Raw genomic sequence first — 23716 nt, 5'->3', positions numbered from 1 at the left:
TCCACAGAGCTGCTTTTCCAGCTGGTCAGCCCTGGCCTGTGCTGGAGTCTGGGGTTATTCCTTCCCGGGTGCAGGCCCCTGCACTTGCCTTTGTTGAACTTCAGACAGTTCTTCTCTGCCCACCTATCCCACCTGTCAGGGTGTCCCCTTTCAAATTTTCAAGTTTAAAGCTCTGCCAATGAGCCCTGCTAACTCCTGGGCTAAGATCCCTTTTCCCCTTTGAGGCCTCTGTTTGTTTAAACTTTTTACTGCAGACAGCAGAGGTAAAATGTGGTGATTTGTCATTTGCTTCAATCAATTCTGCATTTCCCTCCCCTGTCTTTTTGGCCAGCACTAAAGTGTAGCTGATTTAGCTGAACACTCCAATCCTGACCTGGGGGCCCCACAGAATGGACAGAAGATGTTAAGAGGAAAAAGCAACCATTTGGTTGGTCTGATCCTCTGCCAGTTCAGCTGATGAGCTAACAGAGATTGTCACAACCTAAAGATCAATTGATCTTAAATGTATTGTTTAGAAATACTGTGAAGTAAAAGATTAAGGGTATCACTTCCATCCCTGCAATTGTTCAAGGCCAGGTTGGATGGGGCTTGGAACAACCTGGTCTGGTGGAAGGTGTTCCTGCCCCATGGCAGGGGGATGGAACAAGATGGGCTTTAAGGTCCCTTGCAACCCAAACCAGTCTGTGATTCCAGGATTCCATAATTCTATGTAACTGCTAAACCCAAAAGCTTTTCCTTGAGACAAAGCAGGGAAAGATTATGAAGACTCCTCTCCTGAGTCACCGAGACAAGGAAAGGCAGAAGCAACAGCACCAAGTGTGTGTGTGTTGGTGGAACTGAAGTCCGTAGTTTCTCCAAGGTGGGATTAATTTGCCCTTTGGAAATGACTTTGTGTGTTTGAGTTCAGCTAAATAAAGTTTTCTTTGACAACTTTCTAAGCCCTTTTTTTTTTTTCTTTTTAACCTTACCAGATCTTATTTAGTGGATAGAGATCACAATTCTTAAAAACGTAGCACAAATGTTTTTATTTTAAGAACCGGGAGGTTTTCACCATTTTAAGTAGGGGGAAAAAAAAAAAAGTGTTTTCATAAAACTGCATTTCCCATAGTGCACAAGGGCTCTCAGGGCCGGGTCAGCTGATCGAGAGGGTGAAATGTGCTTTATTTCCTGTCCGGTGCATGGAAATGACTCGTGTGTGCCAATGGCTCATCTTCCCTTCGTCAGGTGATTGAAGGGCCGTGGACCAGATTCTGATTTCAACAATGGCAAGAAGCTGAGCTGATTGACCTGCTCGATATTGGGAAAACTGCTTCGTGTGTGGGAAGATGATGTCATGAAATAACACGCTGCAGGCAGCTCTGTTAACTTAATGGGAACAGGTAGAGGGAATCTTGGTCTTTACATTTTGTACTAGACCTTTCTGGTTTTTTTATTTCCAAGTTACCAATTTTGCAGTACATTATTTAAGTTACTAGATTTCTTAATTAATTGAAGGTTATTTTCTAGCAGCTAAGAAGTAGTCCCAAGTAATCATAATTTTCAAATCATTTTTTTATTTCTTTTTGCCTTTTTTTTTTGTTTTTTTTTGTTTTTTTTTAACAGAGGTTAAGAGGAAACTTTTAAAAGAAAAAAAAGTTTTTCCAGACTGAAGCTGAGGACTTGGCGAGAAAACACGAAATGTCTTCTGAAGGAAAAAAACTCTTCAACATCATTATTTTGGGAGTCTCATTTATGTTTATATTCACTGCTTTCCAGACATGTGGAAATATTGCGGTAGGTGTGAATTTCTAAATGTGCTGCGTTTCTCTTACAGTTATTTACCCTGTCTTGTCTTTTGTCTACTGTTATCTTGTTTTACTTGTGATTTTCTAATGTGCGAGATACTTTGGCATTTTGTCTTCCTTTGGTTTAGTATTAAGTAGATTAACTTGGTTAACCAAATAATTAAGCAGCTTTTTTCTTTAAGACAGCATAGCTACACATATAACTGTGCCAGAGTGCTTGGAAAACAGAAAATTAATCTTATCAAATGTTTGAACTTTTAACATAGTGTCTGCTTTGACACTTGCAATATTGAACAGTTGAATTACATTGAATCTTCCATAGTCTATATTCCATATTCTGTATAGTCTCTTTCAAGATATTTGCTTAAGTTATTAACCACACAATTATCAACTGTTTTTTCCTAATCTAACATATTTTTCTGTTCTGACAAATTTGATATTGAGGGGGAGTATGGGGATAACACCTGACAAATAGTCAGACTTGCACAATTGCTAAACTGCCAAGTCACCTTCTAGCTGAAGAAGTTATTTACTGTTTTAGTATCGTGTATCTTTGTCTGCAGAAGCAAAATTGAGCATAACATAATCCAAATTTACTGTTACTACTTACATTTTTAGACTCCTGCTACTAAGAGACATAGCCCTTTAACTTCCTGAGTGTTGACATTGCTTTCAGTTCTGTGCCTGAAGGCAGTTAGATTTCAACGTCCTTCTTGAGCCTCCAGGTCTTACAGCTCTTTTCTTGTGTGGAAGAAGAATCCTTTCTGGGTTCAGACACATAAATGTCCTTCACTACAATATAAATAGCTACTTAGGATGGTTTTGGTAAGTCATAGTGCAGTGTGATACTGTGTGTGAGCACATAAGTACAGCCCAGTGATCTTAGGAGTTCTGTGATGAATTCAGCACCTCACTGAATTGGACTTTGTGATCATGCAATCATGTAGTTTATTGTCATAAAAGTCTTTAGAAGTTACTTTCAACCAGATCTGCCTGCCAGTCCAGCTAATTACATGGTCTCATGATCACTAAAGCTGATTCAAGGGGAAAAAAAAAAAGGAACAGAGAAATAACGTGAAGCCAGAAAGAATGGAAACTCTGACTGGGAATTCATGGTTAGGTCAAGTTAAGAGTATTTTGAAACTTCTCCTTTTCCCCTCCACTTGTTAAATTAAGATAGTCATACATATGACTATCATACCTAAGAGAGGTCTTTAGTGAAACAGCAGTTCTGTGAAGTATTTTAAGGTCTCTGAAATAACAATTTAATAGTAAAGTACTAATTACTGCTTCACACATAGATGTTTCCCTGCCAAATATCTCCTGCATCTTTGTTGTGGAGGTGGTGTGAGTTGTAGCTAACATTTTAAATTCTTTTAAGTACTTTGTAGAGTCTATTAATGGTTAAGTCTAACGTTTGTTACTGACTTCAAACTGATGCAAGTGTTCTCAAACTACAAGACAGATTCTGACATATTACAGCGTATGGTTTTCTCCTCACAGCAAACTGTTATCACAAATTTAAACAACACGGACTTCCATGGCAGTGGCTACACAAGGTAATTTACACAGATTGTAAATTATTACTTATTACTTTGCTCCTTGCAGGGTGAAGCTGGTTACAGTTTCATCCAGTAGAGATACACTCTCAAGAGATCGAAGTGTTCTGCTGACTTCACAATTTATTGACATACTTAAAGCACTTTAAATAAAACAGGCTTCTCACAGCCCCTGCTCTGAATTATTTCTAGCTGAACTACATATCTGGTTTGCATGTTTTCTTTGTAGAGAGAAAAGCCACCATCATCTCATTCTCAGCATTTTGTCTTAGGAGACGAAGAAGCTGGAAGTTTAAAAATAAAAAAACCTGCTAACTCAGGCCTTGGTTGTTTGCCCTTGTACACCTCTGTGTGTTTGTGTAGAACAGGTGGTGTGGATCAGCTCCCAGGGAACACTGCAATGTAAATGTGGAAGGAGCAGTCAGAGAGACAGAAGCAAAGCCACAAAAAGCCATTCTCTTTGTTGCACTGGCACAGCCAAACTTGCCAAGCGTGATCAGGAGCCTCTTGTATGCCAAATTAATTCTGTCATGTAGAAAAACCTGATTGCTGCTTTGAAGGGTTTGCTGTCTTAGTTTAAACTGAAAATACAACTGGCACAAAATACATCTATAGAATTTCTGTGATGTATTTGGCAGAAAATGAAAACCTCACTCCTGGACAAGTGAGGCTCTGGAACATTCTCCTCTAGAAGTACAGGGTAGAAAATACAGTAACTGTTGTGAAGGCAGTTTGACAAATGCATGTTTTAAATTACCAGACATGCTTGCCTGCAATAGTTTGGGACTCTACTCAGCAATCCAGGAAACACTGTGCACTCCTGTATTCCCATATGGAGTATGGTGGGTGAAGGGAACAGAAGAAAGGGAGGAAATGTTTGGCCATGGAAGTTTTATGGAGTTACTTGAGTTGTGTATGTGCTTAACTGGATATTTTGAAAACCACTGATCACTCTTAAATCAGTTGCAGTGATTTAATGCAGTTGCAGTGATTAATTTAAATACTTTATATTTTAAGTGCTTAATCATCTTTGTTGTTTATTTATGCAGCATGTCCATTATTTATGGAGTATTATCTGCATCAAATCTTATATCACCTTCAGTGGTTGCAATAGTAGGACCTCAATTCTGCATGGTTATTAGTGGCATATTTTATAGGTAAGTATTAATTTTGAATTTTTAGCTGCTTCCTTTGAAATATTTAATTTTTTTCTCACACCTAGTGCTACTGTGCCATACATGAAATTGTACTGGCTAAGAAAAGCATCTCACAGAGATACTGTAGATCTGTAACTGCAGAGTTCTTCAGCCTACTGGAAACAGCACATTTTTTTCCACAGCACTTCCAGACTTTGCAGACTGTGGAGTTCAGGTTGTGGTCTCAGATTAATGACTACATAAAAAAACCTCCACGTGCTTAGTAGGGTAAGATTTTTCACATACAACCTAACCTGTTTTCCAGTGTCTCTTAGGAGAGAGTGGTTGATTTAGAAGCAGATCAGTGTCTGATTGTTAAAGTGCACTGTCCACTTTAAGTCTGTATTCAATAAACTGATTTGTTCTATTCTAGCCTATACATTGCAGTCTTTATCCAACCTACTACATGGGCTTTCTACACTGCTTCTGTTTTTATTGGCATTGCAGCTGCTGGTAAGCACTGTTCTTATTCTGCTGACTATTTTTTATGATATTTGAATATACCTCTAAAATATTTTTTATTTCCTGAGCAATATATTCTGTCTATTCCAGTCCTCTGGACAGCACAGGGAAATTGCTTGACTGTAAATTCTGATGAAAACACCATTGGAAGGAACAGTGGAGTGTTTTGGGCACTTCTACAGTCCAGGTAAGGTTTATTTATTAATCTTATTTTTTTTTGGTTGTGTACACATTCTACTTTTTACCTCTTTTTGTAAGTGGGAGACTGCATCCAAAAATACTCCAGTGGTACCTTGCAGTCAGTGAACTGAGCACTTCTATTGCTATTGTGCATTACAGAGCAGTGAATGAAAGCTGGATATTGGAAGTCTCTGCTCTTGAGGTGCTGAAAAGATCCCTTTCTGTTAGGAGAGCGTTTGACATCTGTAACAGCAGTCCTGTTGATTGGGGAGAGCTGTGTTAATTTGTGTCAGCTGTGTTAATTTGGTCCTGAGCAGCCTCACCTGGCACCTCCACCACACCCTTCCCATGGGCTCAGGAGCCCTATTTAAACTCAGCCTTGGGGCTTTGGCTCTTCTGGAGCTGGGATGGACGAGTGGGGGGTCTTCAGCTCAGTTGTAGTCAAGCCTATGCCTTGGTGAGACTAAAGAGGGTTGGTTTGAAACAGATAAAATGCTTCTTTGTGCAATGGGTGATTACACTTCTGGAGCTGGCTGCCACAGGAGGGTGTAGAGTTGGGTGGTGTCAGCAAGATCAAAAAGGAATCAAGCAAATTCATGGGAGACAGGTCCACAAGTGGTTCCTGAAGAGGGATCCCTTTTACCCACCCCACTGTGATACAGCAGTTCTGGATATTGGGAAGTAACAAGGGAAATGGATTGCAGGAATGCTTAGGCTGGTGAGCCTGCACTAGATGGCATTGCTAATGCTGCTGTGGGCACAGAATCCTGGATTATAAAACACCAGCCTGAACCAGTGGCATGCTGGTTCTGTTCCTTAAGTTTTCTCTTCCAGAGTTAACATATTGGTATGTTATCAGAGTAGCAATTTCCACAAACCCAACCTTAATCTTACTACAAAAAATGCACCTCTTGGTTGTTCTTTTTGTTCACAGCTTGTTTTTTGGAAACCTCTATATATACTTTGCCTGGCAAGGAAAAACTCACATATCAGGTGAGTACTGCTTGTTGATGTGGGAAGCCATCCTTCAAAATATGGTAGCATGAATAAACAGATGAAATGATGATCTAGAAAGTGGCACAAAGCTTATACAATAGCAGACATTTCTTTCCCTCAGTTTATTGCTAGATAGTCTCTTTTTGGAGTATGATTTTGATTCAGTGTTTCTGGGCACTCACAGCCTTTGTAGTATGTATGTTGTTTTCCTACCTGAAATGCACTTTGAGTACCTTCTTTTAGGGTATTGTGTATGGAATTCTTCAGAAGGCAAGTTGAGGATAAGATTTTGCACAATAGCCACTCTGGGATTTTCCCTGTGCAGGCACACTTAGGTCAAAACACACCTATTTGGGAGGAAAGCTATTCTGGCTGTATGTTTAATATTATACATGCTATCCCATTCTAAAGGAAGTTCCTTGTGTAGGGTGTCCCTCTAATCATATTGGAGATTGATTAACCTATGAAATAAAGGCAAACCATCCCAGTTTGCTTCATTGGGCTGGCACAAAGCAGTGAGGGAAGACAGAGGCTGAGAAGGGGCTGCTGCTGTCTAAACTGGCAGCATTGCTGGCAGAGGGAATAAAGAACTCTTCCTTACTTGGCATAGTTTATGAAGACTAACTTCCTAATGGGATTGTAATTAATACTCTAGTTTTTCCATTTGTTATCGTGCTAGACTGGTAAAGAGCAATAATTGGGGAACAGAGGTCTTAAGTAATACTGTTAAGAAGCTGGACAGTGGTTGAGACTCAGTGTTTTTAAAGTGAAGATTTCTGATAACTGTTTAAGCCAGGCAAGGTATGTGTGGGTATTCACTAAGAAAATTGCAGTGGTGAAAATAGAGCAAAGGCTAAGATTTTAATTACCAAAGATGAGCACTTTTAGGAAAACAGTGTTCTGTAAACAAGGAACTTTGATTGTCCTGTTCTATAATGACTAAGAATTTTCCTTATTGTAGTCCTAAAGTAAAATATCTACTAGAATGGTCAATTCTTTTAACCTTTAACAGATGAGGATGCTTCTGCTCTAGTCAATCATCAAAATGTTGGCTTTAAAATTATGTTTATTAGGCTTCAGAAATACTGCCCTGTTGAGATGAACAGTCCACTTCTTTCTTATGTTAGATCCATCTTTTCAAGTTCCCCTGAAAAGTAGCACAGTAGTGCAGCAAAGGTTAATTTTACAGGTCATCTTCTGCATTCCTTCACCTTTAGGACAAAGGTTTAACTGTTATTGAAAGTATTGGAAACACTTTGAACCTGGAGGCCCTGAAATTCTGTGCATTTTTCATTCCATTGCTCTTGCTAACCACAGAATAGGGCAATTAACTACAAAGCAGTTCTGCTGTTACATTTTCCTCCATCTTTAAATGTCTAGAGATTCCTCTTTATTGAAAAAATTGATATCAAAAGTTTTAATAGCATTTAAAAATCAATTCTTCCTTTTACTACCTATATACAAATACTACAGACTGTTCAAGGTGTGAAGCACTTCCTCTTTTTGATCTGTAATCACACACAAGTTATTTTTTGATCAATTTTGCATTTGCCACTAAGCTAAAGAGGAAATAAATACAAGCACAGGCAATATCTTCAGAGCCACATAGTGGTTAAATCACAAGTATTTGCTGTTTCTTGGCTTTTTCCCCCTGCTTAATATTGGTAAATGGGAGTAACTTCTGTATTAAATGTGTCTGTGCCAAACAAGTTGGCTGGTGCAGCAGAGCTGGTGCACAGGGCAGCACTTGCCTCCCTGCAGCTGCTGTGGCAGTTGCTGAGGTTTTGGTGGCTTTAAGGCCTTTGTAGTTTCAAAGCCCACCAGTTTATGATATCACGGGGCTGCTATTTCTGATGCTGGTAAAGAGCTTTTTTTGAGAGATCTGAAGGGCTTTAAGGTTGTTTATGTCCACTCTGAATGATGTAAGTCTTCAAAGACGTGCTTTCTTCTGCTAATAATTGATGCACTTCCTTTAATTGGCTCCTGCCTGGTCGTAGCCTTTGCGTGGCAGAAAATGAGGGACACTTTAATATGCTGATGCTTTATTAGCATCATAAAACTGAGACAGCAATTTGCCAGCAGCTGGGTACCTTTTGCTGCCCGTTGAAGGTGAGTTAGAAAATGGGTGTGTGTTAAACACTGTAGTATGTCTGTGTTAGTTGTTTGAAGGTAGCTGAATTGGTTTGATTTGCTTTCTGCACATCTGGTTACGACTCCTGTTTGTTTCCCCACAGAGAGCGATCGCAGAACTGTCTTCATTGCTCTGACTGTTATCAGTCTTGTGGGCACAGTTCTGTTCTTTCTGATTAGGAAACAAGAGGACACAAAAGCTCCAGGGGATGAAGATTCTACTAATGAAATCCTGGGGGAGAGCTCGTAAGTGCTTACGGCAATAACATGTTGTCACAGCTCCTTGTCTGTGCTCCTGCTCCGCAGTGGGACGCTGTGCAATGACTTCCCCCTCTGTGCTGGAGACATGAATGTTATCCACAACCTGTAGAATGTACAGATTTATTAGAAAAGTGTCTGTTCTTTAACAAGTCAGAATTATTTTTCTTTAGATGGCATATTCTCAAGGGTGGAGTGCAGTACTGCACGTTAAGTTTTTCCTTTAATAAGTAAGTGCCTTGGGAAAGATACCTTTCACTTCTCAACTGATTATTATTAAACATTTATCTGCCTTTCATAGTTTGTCTTGCCCTCATCAGCCCATTTTAAAGTCTGGAATAAACAGAAATTACTCCTTTTTTAATGGATTCTTTGACAAACTGGAACATGTTTTTCCTGTCTTCTCTAAATATATACATACCACCCTAATAAATGCATTAAAAATGACAAGTACGCAGACAGATCCTGTGGAGTTTTGCCTGAGGCATCAGCTTAAATATTTTGCTTTATTTAAAGAACAAGGCAAAAGTTAGAAAAACATCAGTAAGCATGCCCATGGAAAAAAATGTTGGAAGCTAAAAATGCTCAGAAGGAAGATTCTGTTAAGCAGGCATTCAGTAGTGCAGAAAGCAAATAAATTTTGTGGTTAGTAGTTTAGATCTCAGACACTTTTAAGGATATATTGGTGTATTCCAGTGCTGGGCTAGAAAATGTACAGAAGGTTTAAAAAAATGAAGGTGCCTTCCAGCATAGAAGTACTGTGTGGTTATTCTTTCTCCATTTTGACCAAGTCATTTGTTTACCCAGGTCTGCACAAAACAAAATGATGAGAGCAGTGGCTGCCTTCAGTAAGTACATTTCCACATAAAATACTGGCATCTACTTCCCAGCTGTCCATGGTTCTGCTGATAATGTGGTCATGGACAAATCACTTGGAACAAAAATTTGTGAACAGGTAACGTTTTGAGAGTGGATCTCAGTTATTCTTCTTTGAATATGGACTTTCAGGGATGGTCTGCTTGGAAAAAGGACTTCCAGATGGCAGTGGGTTCCAGCCCAGGGATGACAGGTCACACAGGGACACAGGACTGAGTTCTGAGCCTGACAGAAATTCAGATGTCTCTGTGAGCATCTTGGGAATTTGAACCTATCCAAAATGGAGCTTGGAAGTGGAAAAGCTTGGGAACCACTGAACTAATGTGGGGAAATTAGTGTGGATGTGGGGTTGGTGTGAACTGGCTCCCTGCACTTCAGCAAAGCCTCTTTTCAGGTGACCATGTGACAAACAAAGCAAAAAAAGTGAGGTGACTTCACATCAATCATGTACTGGTATAGTCCAGGAAAGATCTGAAGTATTCCTTTGATGTAGTTTCAGATCCAAACTGCTTTTCAACAGCTTCCTTCTATAGACAAACACAAAAAGAACAGATCACCACAGGGAAAGCCACTGTGTGAAAGATTAAAAAATAAAAACCAACAAACATAACAAGATAAAAAGTTACAGGTTGTTTTATTTTGTCACAGATTGATACCAGTTAACAATTTAGAACTAGAGCATCTGTAGTTTCCTTTGAAGTTTGATGTGTTCTGCCTGTGACTGTTAAGTTTGTTTGGAGAATGTGGGGACGTTCACTGAGGATTTATTTCAGGAGACAATTGCTGTGAGCTGGGAGAGAATACAGAAATACAATGAGCAGAAAATTGCCTGTTAATTGGAAACTGTATCTTCTCTTTAATGTTTCCCCAACTGCATTTCTTACAAAAATGACTTTTGGATGACACATTTCTTCTAGATGGCGTGTCAGAGTTGGTTTATAATGTACAGTTTATATAATTTTAACCTATCTTTGTTTTAAGCAAAGAGCAAAAGAAAGTGTAGATTATCTTAGTAGTATTATCAGAAGTTAATCTAATTTCCATTATTGTTTCTTTACAGAGAAATCTATTACACTGAGCTTCACCAAAGAGATGATGCTTCTCAGTGTCACAACAGCCTACACAGGTATGAAGCTTAGCCATTTTCAGCCATTTTTGTAATTAGTATTTGGTGTGGCAAGGGTCTTCCTTCTTCTTAGCAACTTTTAGTTAAACTTGGTCTGCTGTTATTAGACCAAGGTGTATGAGTTGTAAATGAAAAATGAAGTTATTTTTGCCATAAACTAAAGCAATTCTTCTGCAAAAATGCCATCAAATGTTCAAAAATGTTTCTGAGATCCTTGAATGGATTTTTGTGGCGTTTCTGGCTCCTTATTTGGCTTCAGGTATAGTTTTGTTCACGATCAAATTAAGTTTTTGGAGGAATAAATGTGTTTTCAGAACCTCATCTCTGAGTCACCATTATGAAAGTTGTCAGATCTTGTAGGTGAAAACAAAAACTTAGATGTGAACAAACCAAACAGTGCCCAAACATCTGCTGAAGTTTCCAGTCAGCTCCTGGAGGAGAAATAGCAACAGCAGCTCTGGAGTTGGGTTGCTCCAACCACTAATCTGAGTTACAAGTTACTTCACACAGTTGTGTTAAGCCAGATTAACCCACTGGAATTCCTCTTGGGTGTTTAGTGCAGTGGGAGTGTGGAGCAGGATGACAAAGGAAGGGAGTCAGTCAGGTTTTCCTGGAGTATTCTGCAATTCAATTCTACAGGTGGCATAAAAATAAATCACTCCAGATTGGGAAAAAATGGCTGCTGCCATCTGGTGGCTCAATATTGCCAATATTGCCACTTTTTGTAGCAAAATACAAAATCCCATGAGGCCAACAAAGGCTTTTATTCCAGAATTGATGGTTGGGTTCAGGCTGCTTCAAGCCCACCCGAATTTTGAAGCTGTGCAGTTCATCTGCTGCGTTGGGTGGCCTGGAAATGCAGACCAGGAGGTGCTGGGCCATCATTTTGCTGTAGCAAAAGGCAAAGGAGGTAAATTAGAAACAGTTTTATTTTGAGCTGTTTTGCTCTGTTTAGGCAGAACACTTTGCATTGTTTTAAATACATTTCTTTTATTAAGGAGCTGGTATTTTTATACTGATGGTTGCTTATAGTTGTGTGAGTTGGACTCTGCTGTGTCACCCTCCCTCACATTAATGGCAATAGAAAGAAGAAAGGATTTTAAAACAAATAGCAGTACTTTCTCAGTTTAAATTCATTATGTATGTGTAGAAAAGTCAATTTTAAGAATCACAGCATCTTGTTAGTTTTTAGGGATGCAGGGTCTTTCTTAGGAATATCATAACTTGGGGGGAAAAAAATCTTATACTGAAATTGTGCTTTATCTCTTCAGTTACCTGAAGTGTTATTTCACATGGCACTTCTCATTTGGATGAAATTCCAAAGTTCTTGAAAAGTAGAAATGCAAACTGTTTATAGGGATTGTGTCAACAGCACTGGCTACTGAACCTGAGTGACACCAATTAGTGCAACTGTTTTTTCTAATGTGGTTTTTGTAAACTGGCATTGGAGAATATAATAATCACATAGTTTAAAATTTCCTGTTTGCTTCTATTACACAGACTTCATTTGAGTTTATTATTTGAAAGATACCTGAGGGGAAAAGAGCCTTTAGACATAAAGAATATTTTCATGACTTTCGTAATAGTTCATCTGTCAATTCTGTTTTGTTTCCTTCACAGGTTTGGAATTAACATTCTTTTCTGGAGTGTATGGAACATGCATTGGTGCTGTGAATAGATTTGGCAGTGAACAGAAAAGCCTAATTGGTCTCTCTGGTATTTTTATCGGTGTTGGAGAAATCTTGGGTGAGTCTAAATTTGCCACCTTTTGACAAAAAAAAAAAGATTAGAGTGATGTAATTGTTCAAAATGGGTTTTTTGTATTTAACTGAATAGTGTATTTCAAGCTTCCAGCAATGATTATGTGAACAAAAAATGAAATAGGAGAAATGTAATTGGCAATGTGGTTCCTTATTGCACTGTGAATTATACCTTGCACTGTGTAAAGTGGGTGTAGAGCAGCATGTGAAATACTGCTGCCTATGAATCCTAACATTCTGCATTCTGTTTGGATTGGTGTGGAGAAATACACAAGACTCAAAATGCAAGGAACAATAGGCTGCAGTGTTATTAGGGAGCTGACACCATTTTGCTATTTAAATGTTGTTTTTAAATAGTATTATGTTTACATTTTTATTACTTGAGCGATGTAGTAACTTCTAATTTTTTTTAATAAATTGCTGCACTAAGGATTTCTTTGTTTTAAAAAAATGAACTTGTGTTTAATAAGATGTGATATTTAAATAAAATTGGATACAGGGAAGGTTCATCAAGTAAAGATTTCTCTTTTTTTCTGTAAATTCAAGAACTATGGTGTTTAACAAAAAACCCACTGCCTGTTCATCAGCAGCTTAGGTCCATAGAGTTGCAGGCTTTTGCAATTAGGAGCTGAGCACAAGGTTGTCCATTTTCACTTAGTACTGTTGCAGTACTGGAGTAAAGTACTTGTTAAAAGGTGAAGTGTTCTCATCAGCAACCATCTGATAAATCTCCTGCCCCCATTTCTCAGACACCTGTAACAACCCTGAGCTCATCTCATGTGGCAAACAGGGCTGGGAGATCCTTGGGGCCGTTTTCATGTTTGATCTTTCAGTTATCCAGTATGGGCATATTTATAATTCCAGCTGTGAGTATTTAAGGTTTTGCTCTGTTCTTTAAATCTTCAGTTCTGATTCAGTTATCCAATCTTTTCTGCCCCTGCAGGTGGAGGAATCTTTGGTTTGCTGAGCAAGAACAGTCGCTTTGGCAGGAACCCAGTGGTGATGCTGGGCATCCTTGTCCACTTCATAGCCTTTTATTTAATTTTTTTCAACACGCCAAATGATGCCCCCATTGCTCCCATGGAAGGAACAGATCAAGTTGCTTATATGATTCCAAGGTATGTGAGCTTTCTCCTTTGGCTGGTTGTATATAAACAGCTTGTTTCTCCACAGAAAATCCCTTGAAGTTGTTTTTCCGTGTGGTGACTAACTCCACAGAAGAAGCTTTCAGGAAATTGGCTTTTATTAAAGATAGGCATTCTACCAGTCTGCACCCAATTTAGGAACTTAAATAGCATAAGAATAAAAAGCCTGAGGATGATTGGCAGCAGTTCTGTCACTTGACAGCTGATGTTTGAGGTGTAGCACAATAGTGAGACCAGCAACTATTGTAGTAGGTGTTAAGAAGTCAGTCTATCTTGGGCTCAGTTCTTCTACATCAGGGAGCTCCAGCCTTGCACTGTTGCACCCATTTCCAAAGTCTTTCAATGCTTATTACCAAATTCTTATTGAACTAACTGAAGCCATCTATGCCTGTCTCTTATAATAATTGGGGAAGAATATGGGGAACTTTATTATCTCAGCTGTCTTTTGGGGGTTATTCTTGCCAATTTGTGTGAAAATACGTTTTCAGTTTGTGCAGACCCAGTGACTAACTTGGAATTCTAAGCATTTGTGCCTGTGCAGATGACTGGTCTTAACTGGGGTATTTTTCTGCAAAATGAATTGGTATTTCTCTAATATTCCTGCAGCTCAAGAATTCACCATGTGTCTCAGCTTTTAATCACTGCTCTGTGGGGTTTGTGGCTCCAAGCACCAAAATCAGTTCTTTTCCTGATTCTCATTCAGGGTGAATTGACTTTAGGTAACAGTAACAGAAGTCTTAGCATTCCAGAAAGTAAAAGCTGATGAAACTATTCTTTTTGCCAAGCCAGGCATTCCCAGTTCTTTTCCGGTGAAATTAAAAGTTTGATACCTTTCCATTCTCAAGTTCCAAAAAAATCTGCCAAAAATAGTTTATAGATGTGTGAGCTGTTTGAACAAATGGCTTTTAAACTGGATTCACTTTCTCCTTCAGCAAAGAGGTGGCCATGCTCTGCAGCTTCCTGCTGGGGCTGGGGGACAGCTGCTTCAACACCCAGCTCCTCAGTATTTTAGGATTCCTGTATTCAGAAGACAGTGCTCCTGCCTTTGCCATCTTTAAGTTTGTTCAGGTAATAATTAACAATCTTTCGAAATGTTTTGAACTGTTGGGATGTTACTGAAATTCTGGGTTGGCCTTTTTAACGAGCTGAGAAAAATGATGTTTCTGCAAATTATTTCATCCTGAATTTTGGTGTAAAGTAGTTTGTGATGCTGGAAACAGTTTCCTGGACTGTGATCTTAAAGCTTTGGCTATGTTGTTTCTAGACAAACTGGTTTGAAATACCAGAGAGCTGCACTTGCAATGCTCCAAGCACTTTTGAGTTTGGTGTTCACTTTCTACAGTGAACACTGTTTAAATAACAAGTGAAAACTAAATCTGTTGTGTATCACATCAAGACATATGTTGAGGTATAATGAAGCCTTAAGATTGCCTATCTCCTACAGCAGGCTTCTACTGAGAGCTGCATATTAAACTCCTGTCAGTTTGATAATCCTCGTGTAGTAACATCAGCCTGGAAATCTCCACTGATAATCTTTTTTACTTTGTGTTTTTTTTTTTTTTCTCTCAGTCCATCTGTGCTGCAGTTGCCTATTTCTACAGCAACTACTTCCTTCTGCAGTGGCAGCTCCTGATCATGGTGATGGTGGGATTCTTTGGAACAATTACCTTCTTCGCAGTGGAGTGGGAAGCAGCAGCAGCCCTGGCTGCCCGTGGCTCAGACTACAGCAGCATTTGATCCTGATAACCAGGGCTGGTCTGACTTAAGGAACAGCCACAGGCATGTTTTTTGGGAAGTGATGTGAAAAGGTGGAAAAGGTCAAGCTGCTGCAGAGGTTGAGATGGAGGAAGCTGCTGCTAAATCACCATCAGTCCAACTGGATGTGAAACAGGAGGGGAAAAAATGCCAAATTTGAAAGGCTTTTTTTTTTTTCTTGCTTTACTCAACCAAGCATGGTGTAAATGTTCTTAAAAACCTGATATTAGCATTGGAAGGAGATGTATAGATCTGTGTATTGAACCATTCTGCTCTGAGATGTACCTTTCAGAATGTAATTGCCTTATTTCACTCTACCATGCACTACAGGATTAGTTTTGTTTTTTGCCCCCTAAATTATTTTTCCTATACACTAGTTCTGCAGACACATGAGTTCTGGTATTGAATGAGTGATGTTTTTATAAGGTAGATTATATCACAGATTGTCTGCACAACTGAGAAATCAATTTGGCATTGACTTTTTCAACAATTAGATATGCTCAAGTATTTCCATGGGAAATGTTGCCTTTTTTTGTATCACTCAGCTTCTTGTTTCTCAACAATTTGTTTATTAATCTCTTTCATGTGCCTTAAGTTTTCAGTTCCGTGGAGGTTTTTGTTTGTTTGTTTTTTCTTTTGTTTCATGCTTTTTCGTTTTTGTTTGTTTTTTTTTTTTTTGTAAGAAAATGAATCAGGTTATAGTGTGACATGAAAGATTTTTACAAGAATTTAAAGATGTTATCTTTAGCCATCTTAAGGATGGGATCCCAAGGCCTGTGAATTATTGATAATTGAAAACAGCCTCGTGGCTCAGTATCTCAGAATTGAACTGTGTTGGGAAAGGTGCTGAAACTTCCTCAGGGCTGTGCAATATGAAGGACCACAATCCATGGCTTCCCTCACAGACTCCCAAACAGTTCTTTTGAGTTCAGTGGAGTTTTTATCATAAAATGATGAAAATCTGTGATGGGAGCATTGTCTGAGGTAACTTCAAAAAGTACAAATAGACTCAGAATGTGAATGGTCAGAATAATCTTGCAGTGTTTATTCTACTGCATAGGCTGAAAACACCTGAAATGCTTGTCCTAAGTTGCTTTATTCAGTGTATTTTGGGAAGATTGTACTGTAATCTTACTCCACCAAATATGAAAACAAGGTTACTAGCATAGTAACTAAATTTTAATCCAAATATATGTTTATAGTTAATAAAACAGGCAGTGAATGCAGCTCACCTTGACTTTGTCTGCATGGCTCTGTAGTACTTGCAGTGATGTTTCTGTCTGGTGGGCAATAAGATGCACCTGAGAGCAGGGATGGAACACTGAGAAGGTGTTTTTTAGACACTCCATGTAGCTATTTTTAGAAAAGTACCACTCACCAACCTTTTTTTATGCACAGTCAGGATGTTAATGTCTTTAAAGACAAGTTAAAGTTGACTCATTATGTGTCAGTAGCTCCCCTGTGTCATAACTAGGTAGGTGTACCCAAGGTTAAACTTGGTGAGGGAGAGTGGCATCTCCTGTGACATTTGCTGTCACTTTTGCTCTCAAAGAGCAGTGACACAACTCCTGTGAAGCACAGAGTTGTGAAGCACAGCAAAACAGCCCAGGGGCATCATTTTACAGGGCTGCACAAAGGGATTTTTAAATTCACTGCAGGTTTTTTTGCTGTGAGATCAGTAAGGTGTTAATGGGAGGACGAGAGGGCACCTGAACATCCAGCAAGCAAAAGAAATCTTTGAGGACAGGCAGGAGAGAAAGCCTTTGTGTGTTCCTGGGAGATTTAATGAATGATGTAAAAGAGAATGAGACAGGACACACATTGGAGCGAGGGGTTGCTGAAGCCATTCCAATTTGTCAGGCAAACTGAAAAGGCATTCAGGATTGAATCAATATCTGATTAATGTGACCAGCAGCACAGTGAAGCCTCTCTCTCACCCACTCCTGTTATCCTGTAACTTGAAGAGTACTATTTTTAATATACTGAGCACTATAAAGGTATAGATGATAGGATGCTGCCAGTGATTAAAACTCTCTTGTTGCTACACGTTTATATTTTCTCCAAAGTACCAAACAGGATAAATAGGGTCTTTTTCAGATAGGGAATTACTGACTTTTTTTTTCCCCTCCAAATGCTTTCTGGGACCTGTTTTTCCTTGTATATCAACGAGAGCAGAAAGACTTGAAAGTTCACAAGGGGCAGTTTTGTCTTACAGTGTATTTGGGGAAAAAATGATTCTTGGGTCTTGTGGTGATGAGTAATTAAATGCTTTTAAAATAATGTCATTTAATTGTAAGTAGGTTATGGCTCTCATGAGGTTGCTTTTTGAATTGATTCCTTTTAATTATGAACTTCTGTGATGCTCATTTGCCATATAAATTATATGGACTATTTTATTAGAAATTAAAAAATTGCTAAGTTATTGTGGTTTCAAAAACCATTTTGAAGTCAACTTAAAGGGATAGTAATGAACTAGGAATGTGGGTTTTTAGTACCTTTGTGAATCTGATGCTTTACTTTTTTTTCCCTGTTCCTTTTCTCCTTTCTGGCCTGACTCAGTATCATGCAATGTTGGAAGGCTGCTCAGAACTATTTATTGGGTCATTAAAGGGAAGTATTGTTTTGTGATAAGTTTTACAAGAAATCATGAAATTCTTAAAACTGTATCATGGATAACTATTCTTTTTTACTATTAACTTTATTGCTTTTGACATTTGATCTGAAGAGACAGGTTTCAGTTACTCAAGCTGCTGCTGATGTGACTGCTTTTCACTTATTCATGTTTCTTTGATTTGTCAAGAGGTGAAAAATCCTCTCATATACACAGTTGTTAGTTGGGTTGAAATCTTTGGTGCAGCAATATAAAGAACAGGAATGCTGACATCCATTTATGATTCCATCTCTGAATCTGCTTATCAGCATTTACCAACCATGAGGCTGCACCCCCTTCATTTCACCTCAGTGGCCTTTTAATGTTAATCTGAATTGGGAGCTTACTGTTAAATTAAGTGGGATTTGAAAATAGTTTTTTTTCTGTATCTGTGGTATTGTGGGTTTGTTTTATATTAGTGATTTTATCTTTTTAAGCAAAATGACACATTTGTTTGGGTTTACTAAAAAGACCTCTTTCCTCCCCCCCCTCCCCATTCTTTTGGGTTGTTACTAAGGTTTAATATCTTGACATGTCACAGCCACAAGTTTTACAAACAAATGCTAAAGAGGAAATGAAAACTGATATTCTTGACACTGAGTGCCAAAGAAGCTGCTAAAAAATTAGTCTTTCATGAATGTCATATAAACATATCTATATTTTTCTTTTGCCAGTTGAGTTTCATTTGTGATACATGAATGTATGGAAAAAGAATTTCTGCAACCGTAGACCTTCTGTGTGTTAATTTCATTATGCACAATCAATGTTGTCAAGTTGAGATGAGGAAGAGAATGATTTATAAAATGTCATTTATAAATAATTCTAGTCTGTAATTTTTGTGCAGATTGTGCTAAACTCAACAGGGATATAAAAAAAAACCCCAAACCTACAGAACAACCAAAACCCCTAAGCTTTACCAAGGTCCCTATCTTAGCAGAAACCCTCCTGTGGTACAGTTATTAAAAACTTTTAAAAAAGCCTTCTGTGGGTAAGTTTGTAGAATTTTTGTGAGCATTTTAAAGTATACTGGAGGGAGAACCTCCTGGTGGTGTTTGGTGTAACTTTATGAAAAATGAAGTGCAGAAACCCGTAAGTCAACTAACCAGACAGATAAAGTCCCATTAGACTTTTTTTAATTCCACAGGTTTGCTTCAGGTGGGGAATAATGTGGTTCCCTGGAGTCCAATCTAAGTGACAGAGGTGCCCTGGCAGCTGGCTCCTGAGGAGTAGGGGTGTATAAAGAGAACCCCAAGGTTTGTGTTTTAGGACAAAGATTAATTGTTTGCTGTTAGTGTAAACAGGAAACATGATGTTCCACATCGTGCTGGGAGACACAGTATCCAACTTGGACTCAATTTGTGCAAGTGTGTTAGTTAAGACAGGACTTTACAATCACAACCATTAATTTTTCTAGGAAAACATGTTCTCAGGGACTTTGTCCACAGCACTGTTTTCCTTGGAAGTCTTCCAACCCCACTAATGCAAACTGAGTGGCAGCAGCAGTTGGTACCATGTTCTCCTTGATCCCTGGCTAACGTGCAGGTAGAAATATTAAAAGATGGGAAAATTTAGATGGAGCTGAAATTGGGAAGTTTGCTGCTTAACAAGGTCCTTGCCCTTCTGATATGACCAGGCTGGTTCAGAAGTGAGGTTGAGACTCCTGTAGTTTTCATGGATGAATTCAGAAAGGTGCCTTGATAAGTTTGACTCCAGAGGTTGTACCACAGAGAAGCACTAATGGGAGAGGGGGGGGAAAATATCCTTGGAAGTGCAGTAGAGAGCAAATCTGGAAGTGAGAATTAGTCTCAGTGGGCACATGAAGAGGGTGCTTTGCTCAATTGAGTTTGGGCAGTGGCTCAATTTCTATTTAGTTCATAGTGTCTCTGATAAGTTGGTTATTTCAGCTGGTGAGTGTGTTCCCCCAAGCCCTCCTTTTGTTTACATTTTGACACTGGCCAGAACTCCAAATGATTGAAACTTTTTTACCTTAATAAAAGGTGTCTTTGGGTTCGAATTGGTGGTAATGGTGAGCGGGCTCACACAGTGATTATCCCTAATGAAAACGCTGTTTTCAACCGAGTGTACTGACTTTCTTTTCATGGTCACAGCCATGCAAATAAAAGTGAATTACAGACATTGTTTTTGTTAATAGGCTTGTTAAGCTGTCGGAATTGCTCCTGTCAGTGTTTTAAACGGTTATGCCAGAGGCTTTGGAAAAGAGAGACAGAGTCTGAACTGATGGCTCTTGTTAGTGCTTTATAAGGGCCTGCTTAGGAAAAGGGAAATGTTCGGTTTAGTGCTAAGTAGCCCTTAGGAACCGCTTAATTCTAGTCATGGTGTAGACTAATTAAGTGTCTCAGGGAAATCAGGGTGGCTGCTTCAACCTGTTTCCTTTCTCTGTTTGAAAGCCCATCTTAAGAAAACTTATTCTGCTGTTGAGAGGAGAATGTTTCTAATCTTAGTTTGGGATTTTTGGGGGGTTTCTTTTCCACTATCCTTTCCCATGATTTCAGTTATTTTTTTTTTTTCTTAACTCAAGAGTTTTTTGTCTGAAAGGCTCCACAATACGAATCAGAGCCGTGGAGTGCTTGGGTCCTGTTTCTCTAAAATTAAATGCAGATGTGGAGGGCCATTGTCCAGGCAGACACTGCGAGGCTGAAAGTCAGGATTGAGTCCAGGCTTTATCCTGTGATTGAAGGGCATGGAGGGAGCAGCAGGGAACAGCTTTGCTGCCTCTCCTTTGTCTGGATAATACATGAAAGAATGCGATTGCAGAGGTGAGAATGCTGAGGGAAGGTAACAAGGAGGCCAGCACAGACTAATTCTTCCTGCCGCACTTTTTCCCTCGAGATTGGGTAATTTGCAGATTTGTCAAATTCCACTGTGGTTCTGCTGGTGTGATCTTTGGATGGCCTTGGCATTCTGATTTCTGAGAGAAAGAATCTGTATTCAACACCTGACTGTACAGTCCTTTATGTGAACAAATAGAAAAGAACCTTGCAGGTTAACTTTTGCTGCACGCAGCCCTTTAAATCTTGGATAAAAGGACATTTAGGAGTTTGCACTTCAAAGTTAATCATGAAGGGGGAAAAAATAGAAGGTTTATGCCTTAAGTAAAAAAAAAAAAAATTAGTCATTCTGTCATATGAAAGGGAAATTGCTATTTAAGGTCACTTAGTGAAATTAGCTTCAATTAAGCATCTTTAGTAAATGTAGTGGTGACTGCTTATTGTCAGAGCCACTCATCTTGTAATGCCTGACCTGCAGAGTTTGTGATTATTAATCTGTGTAAAAAACGCAGAACACCTAAAAGTCAACAGCCAATTACACAGATAATAACCTGTTTAAAAGAGCTTCACCACCATACATCATTATTTGTTTTGTGCTCACAAAAGTGTAACTGTGGCAGAGAGCATTTGCTTCACAGCTCCAGAGCTGAGTGATGGGGCTAAGGCAGTATTTCCTCTGCAGCAGGATCTGTGCTGAGCTCCTCTGCCATGGCACTGAGTGTTGGGTGCTGAAGGCAGGGGCAGTGGAAAGAAAGAATCAGAAGCTCCTGGGGTGTCTTTGCCCTGTTCCCACAGCGTGACTGATGGAGGGAAGCACAGGTGGAGGACAGCAGTGAGTGCTCAGCCTTTTCCCTTGCTGAGATTTCTATAAATGCTCACCTAAAACTTGCAGGCCAAACTTCTAAAATTGCCTTTCTTTCCCACTGTATGTATTTCTGTAAGATAGAAAGTAAAATATCCCACCTATATAGGGGATTAAATGATCACTGTCATGTATTCCTGGGCTCAGCTTGACACAGGGCAAACCCAACACTGCTTCCCTTTTGGTGTGTTCTCTGTGTGCAGGTGACCCAGCCATGGAAATATCTCCCCTTCCTCCCCTCAGGGCTGGGATTCAACAGCCACTTGTGCTGTAATTGGAAGTTCTGGCGAAAATAGGGCATGAGTGAGCCTGAAAAATGAGTGTTCCAGCGTTCACATTCATCTGCTGCCCTTACCTCATTGCAGAGTGAAATAGAGCAGCAATCACAGGCACATCTCAATGACATTTATGAATAATTATAATCATTATACTTTGTAAGAGCTTAATTCTGTGAAGCCTCAGATGTGTTGGTAAGACATGAAGTGCTGCCCTTCTGCAGAGGGTGGCAGAGGACAGGGCTCAGTGTGGGACAGCACTTTGCCCAGGCTCTGTGCTTTCATCCCAGTGCTGCTGTGATTTGACACACACATTAAAAAAAAAAAAAAAAAGACTGTAGGGGAAGAAAAAGGGCATTATGCACACTGGCTTTCATTTCATGCAGACAGCAATTGGATTTAGAGTTTGCTAGCGGGTAAAAAAAAATATTTATGTTGTTCTGCAGCAAACAAACCACCAATTGCAGGGACTGGGAGGGAAGGAGGGTTTGAAATGCTGCTTCATGTTGACGATTTCATGCTTCTGGGATAAAACACCTTTGTGCTGGGGGAGATCCTGGCATGCTGTGTAATGCTGTTACTAAAGGTCCTTGTTTGGGTGCTGTGCCCTTGCTGGGGATGGCACTGCTTTGCCTTGCAGGGTTGTCACTTCTGCTGCTCCTGGACATTGAGCAGCTCAGTCTGCCTTGATAAACAGTGGGTCTGCTATGGATGGAGCTCCAGGCTCAGGGGTGCATTCCTGGGACTCTCACAAGGCCATGGACAACCAGACCTTGATTTTTACTCACCATGAGCATTTTCCTTTCAGCAGGCAGGAGAAGTATTGTTTGGCTTTCATGACTGGGCTGGGGAAAGGGTTCCCAGGGCATAAACTCTTCTGCTTGGGCAGCTTTAGACACCCCGCCCCAAACTCTGGGGAACAAATATATATTATACGGGTCTCACTTTGCTTTCCAACACCAGCTCATCCCCACTGTGGGTCTGAATTCCCTGCAGGATCAAAGCCAAAGATTTCAGCCTGTGAGGGAGCCAAAGGCTGTAGCAACATGTGGCCAGGTGGGAAGCAGAGGTGAGTGATTAAATATACAGAAGGAAAACAAGGGATTATTTTTCATATTCAAGCAACTGGGAGTTTCAATATGATGATGTGTTGATATGCAGCAAGGGATCAGCAAAGCTCAGGTTCTGCTTGTCTGTGAAGATGAACCTGTGAGCCAGCCTTGTGCAGAGCACAGAAAGAGCTCTCTGTGTCTCTTCACTGGCTTTTGAACTCACAGCATGTCGTGGCGTGGTTTGGTTTTGCTCTGTGTGAACATGTGTCACTTCATTTTAAGGGGAATGAAAGGTCACGTTGCTCCATTAAAAATTAAACTTCTTTTCAGATGGTGATGAAGCCTTAAGGTGGCAGGTGCTTAGGCTGGGGAATAGAGGAGTGTGAATACCCTGGTTAGTTCTAAACAGCTGAAAGTGCAGTTTCGTGGTCAATATTTTCCTGAGGGGAAATATTTAGCAAGAATGATAATGTTCCTGAGTCACTGACCAAAACCCTCAAGTGTACTTGTTTTGTTTCTGGTGGAATTAAAGGCTTAGGATATCGATAATACTTAAATGTGGAAACTGGTCAATATTTTCTACTGGGAAGTACTGCTGTAGAATATTTGATTTGTTTTTCCCTCTATTAATATATTCTTCCTCTCCAAAAAACTTCGTGCAGGAGATAAATATTGCAAAACAGGAGAATTTCGAAGCGGAAAGCCTAAGGCAACAGGCAGCCTCAGTGGAGGAGCTGAGATTAGCTGCTGGTTGCTCCCAGCTAATCCAGTTTGCAAATCCCCGGCCGGCACTGCTTTCCTGAGGGAGCCGCTTGCAGCTGTAAACAGCCCCGGGCTCTCCAACCCAAACCCTCTCCCCAT

The 23716-nt window shown here is 39.6% G+C and overlaps 1 protein-coding gene across 1 annotated transcript; it reads left to right on the top strand.

Annotated features, from left to right (window-relative positions):
• Window positions 1-1144: 1144 nt before the first annotated feature.
• Window positions 1145-18854, top strand: MFSD11 (major facilitator superfamily domain containing 11). Its single transcript, XM_008927876.4, has 14 exons — window positions 1145-1379; window positions 1603-1773; window positions 3288-3343; window positions 4393-4500; window positions 4913-4992; window positions 5092-5188; window positions 6116-6174; window positions 8412-8553; window positions 9373-9413; window positions 10502-10567; window positions 12188-12313; window positions 13271-13445; window positions 14405-14540; window positions 15042-18854. The coding sequence occupies exons 2-14, from the start codon at window positions 1678-1680 to the stop codon at window positions 15207-15209; spliced, it is 1350 nt and encodes a 449-aa protein (XP_008926124.3). The 5' UTR covers window positions 1145-1379; window positions 1603-1677; the 3' UTR covers window positions 15210-18854.
• The last annotated feature ends 4862 nt before the right edge of the window (window positions 18855-23716 follow it).

Source organism: Manacus vitellinus, unplaced genomic scaffold (assembly GCF_001715985.3).
Source record: "Manacus vitellinus isolate BGI_N305 unplaced genomic scaffold, ASM171598v3 scaffold_24_pilon, whole genome shotgun sequence".
NCBI classification, from domain to species: domain Eukaryota; kingdom Metazoa; phylum Chordata; class Aves; order Passeriformes; family Pipridae; genus Manacus; species Manacus vitellinus.
This window is presented reverse-complemented; position numbering and strand designations above follow the sequence as displayed.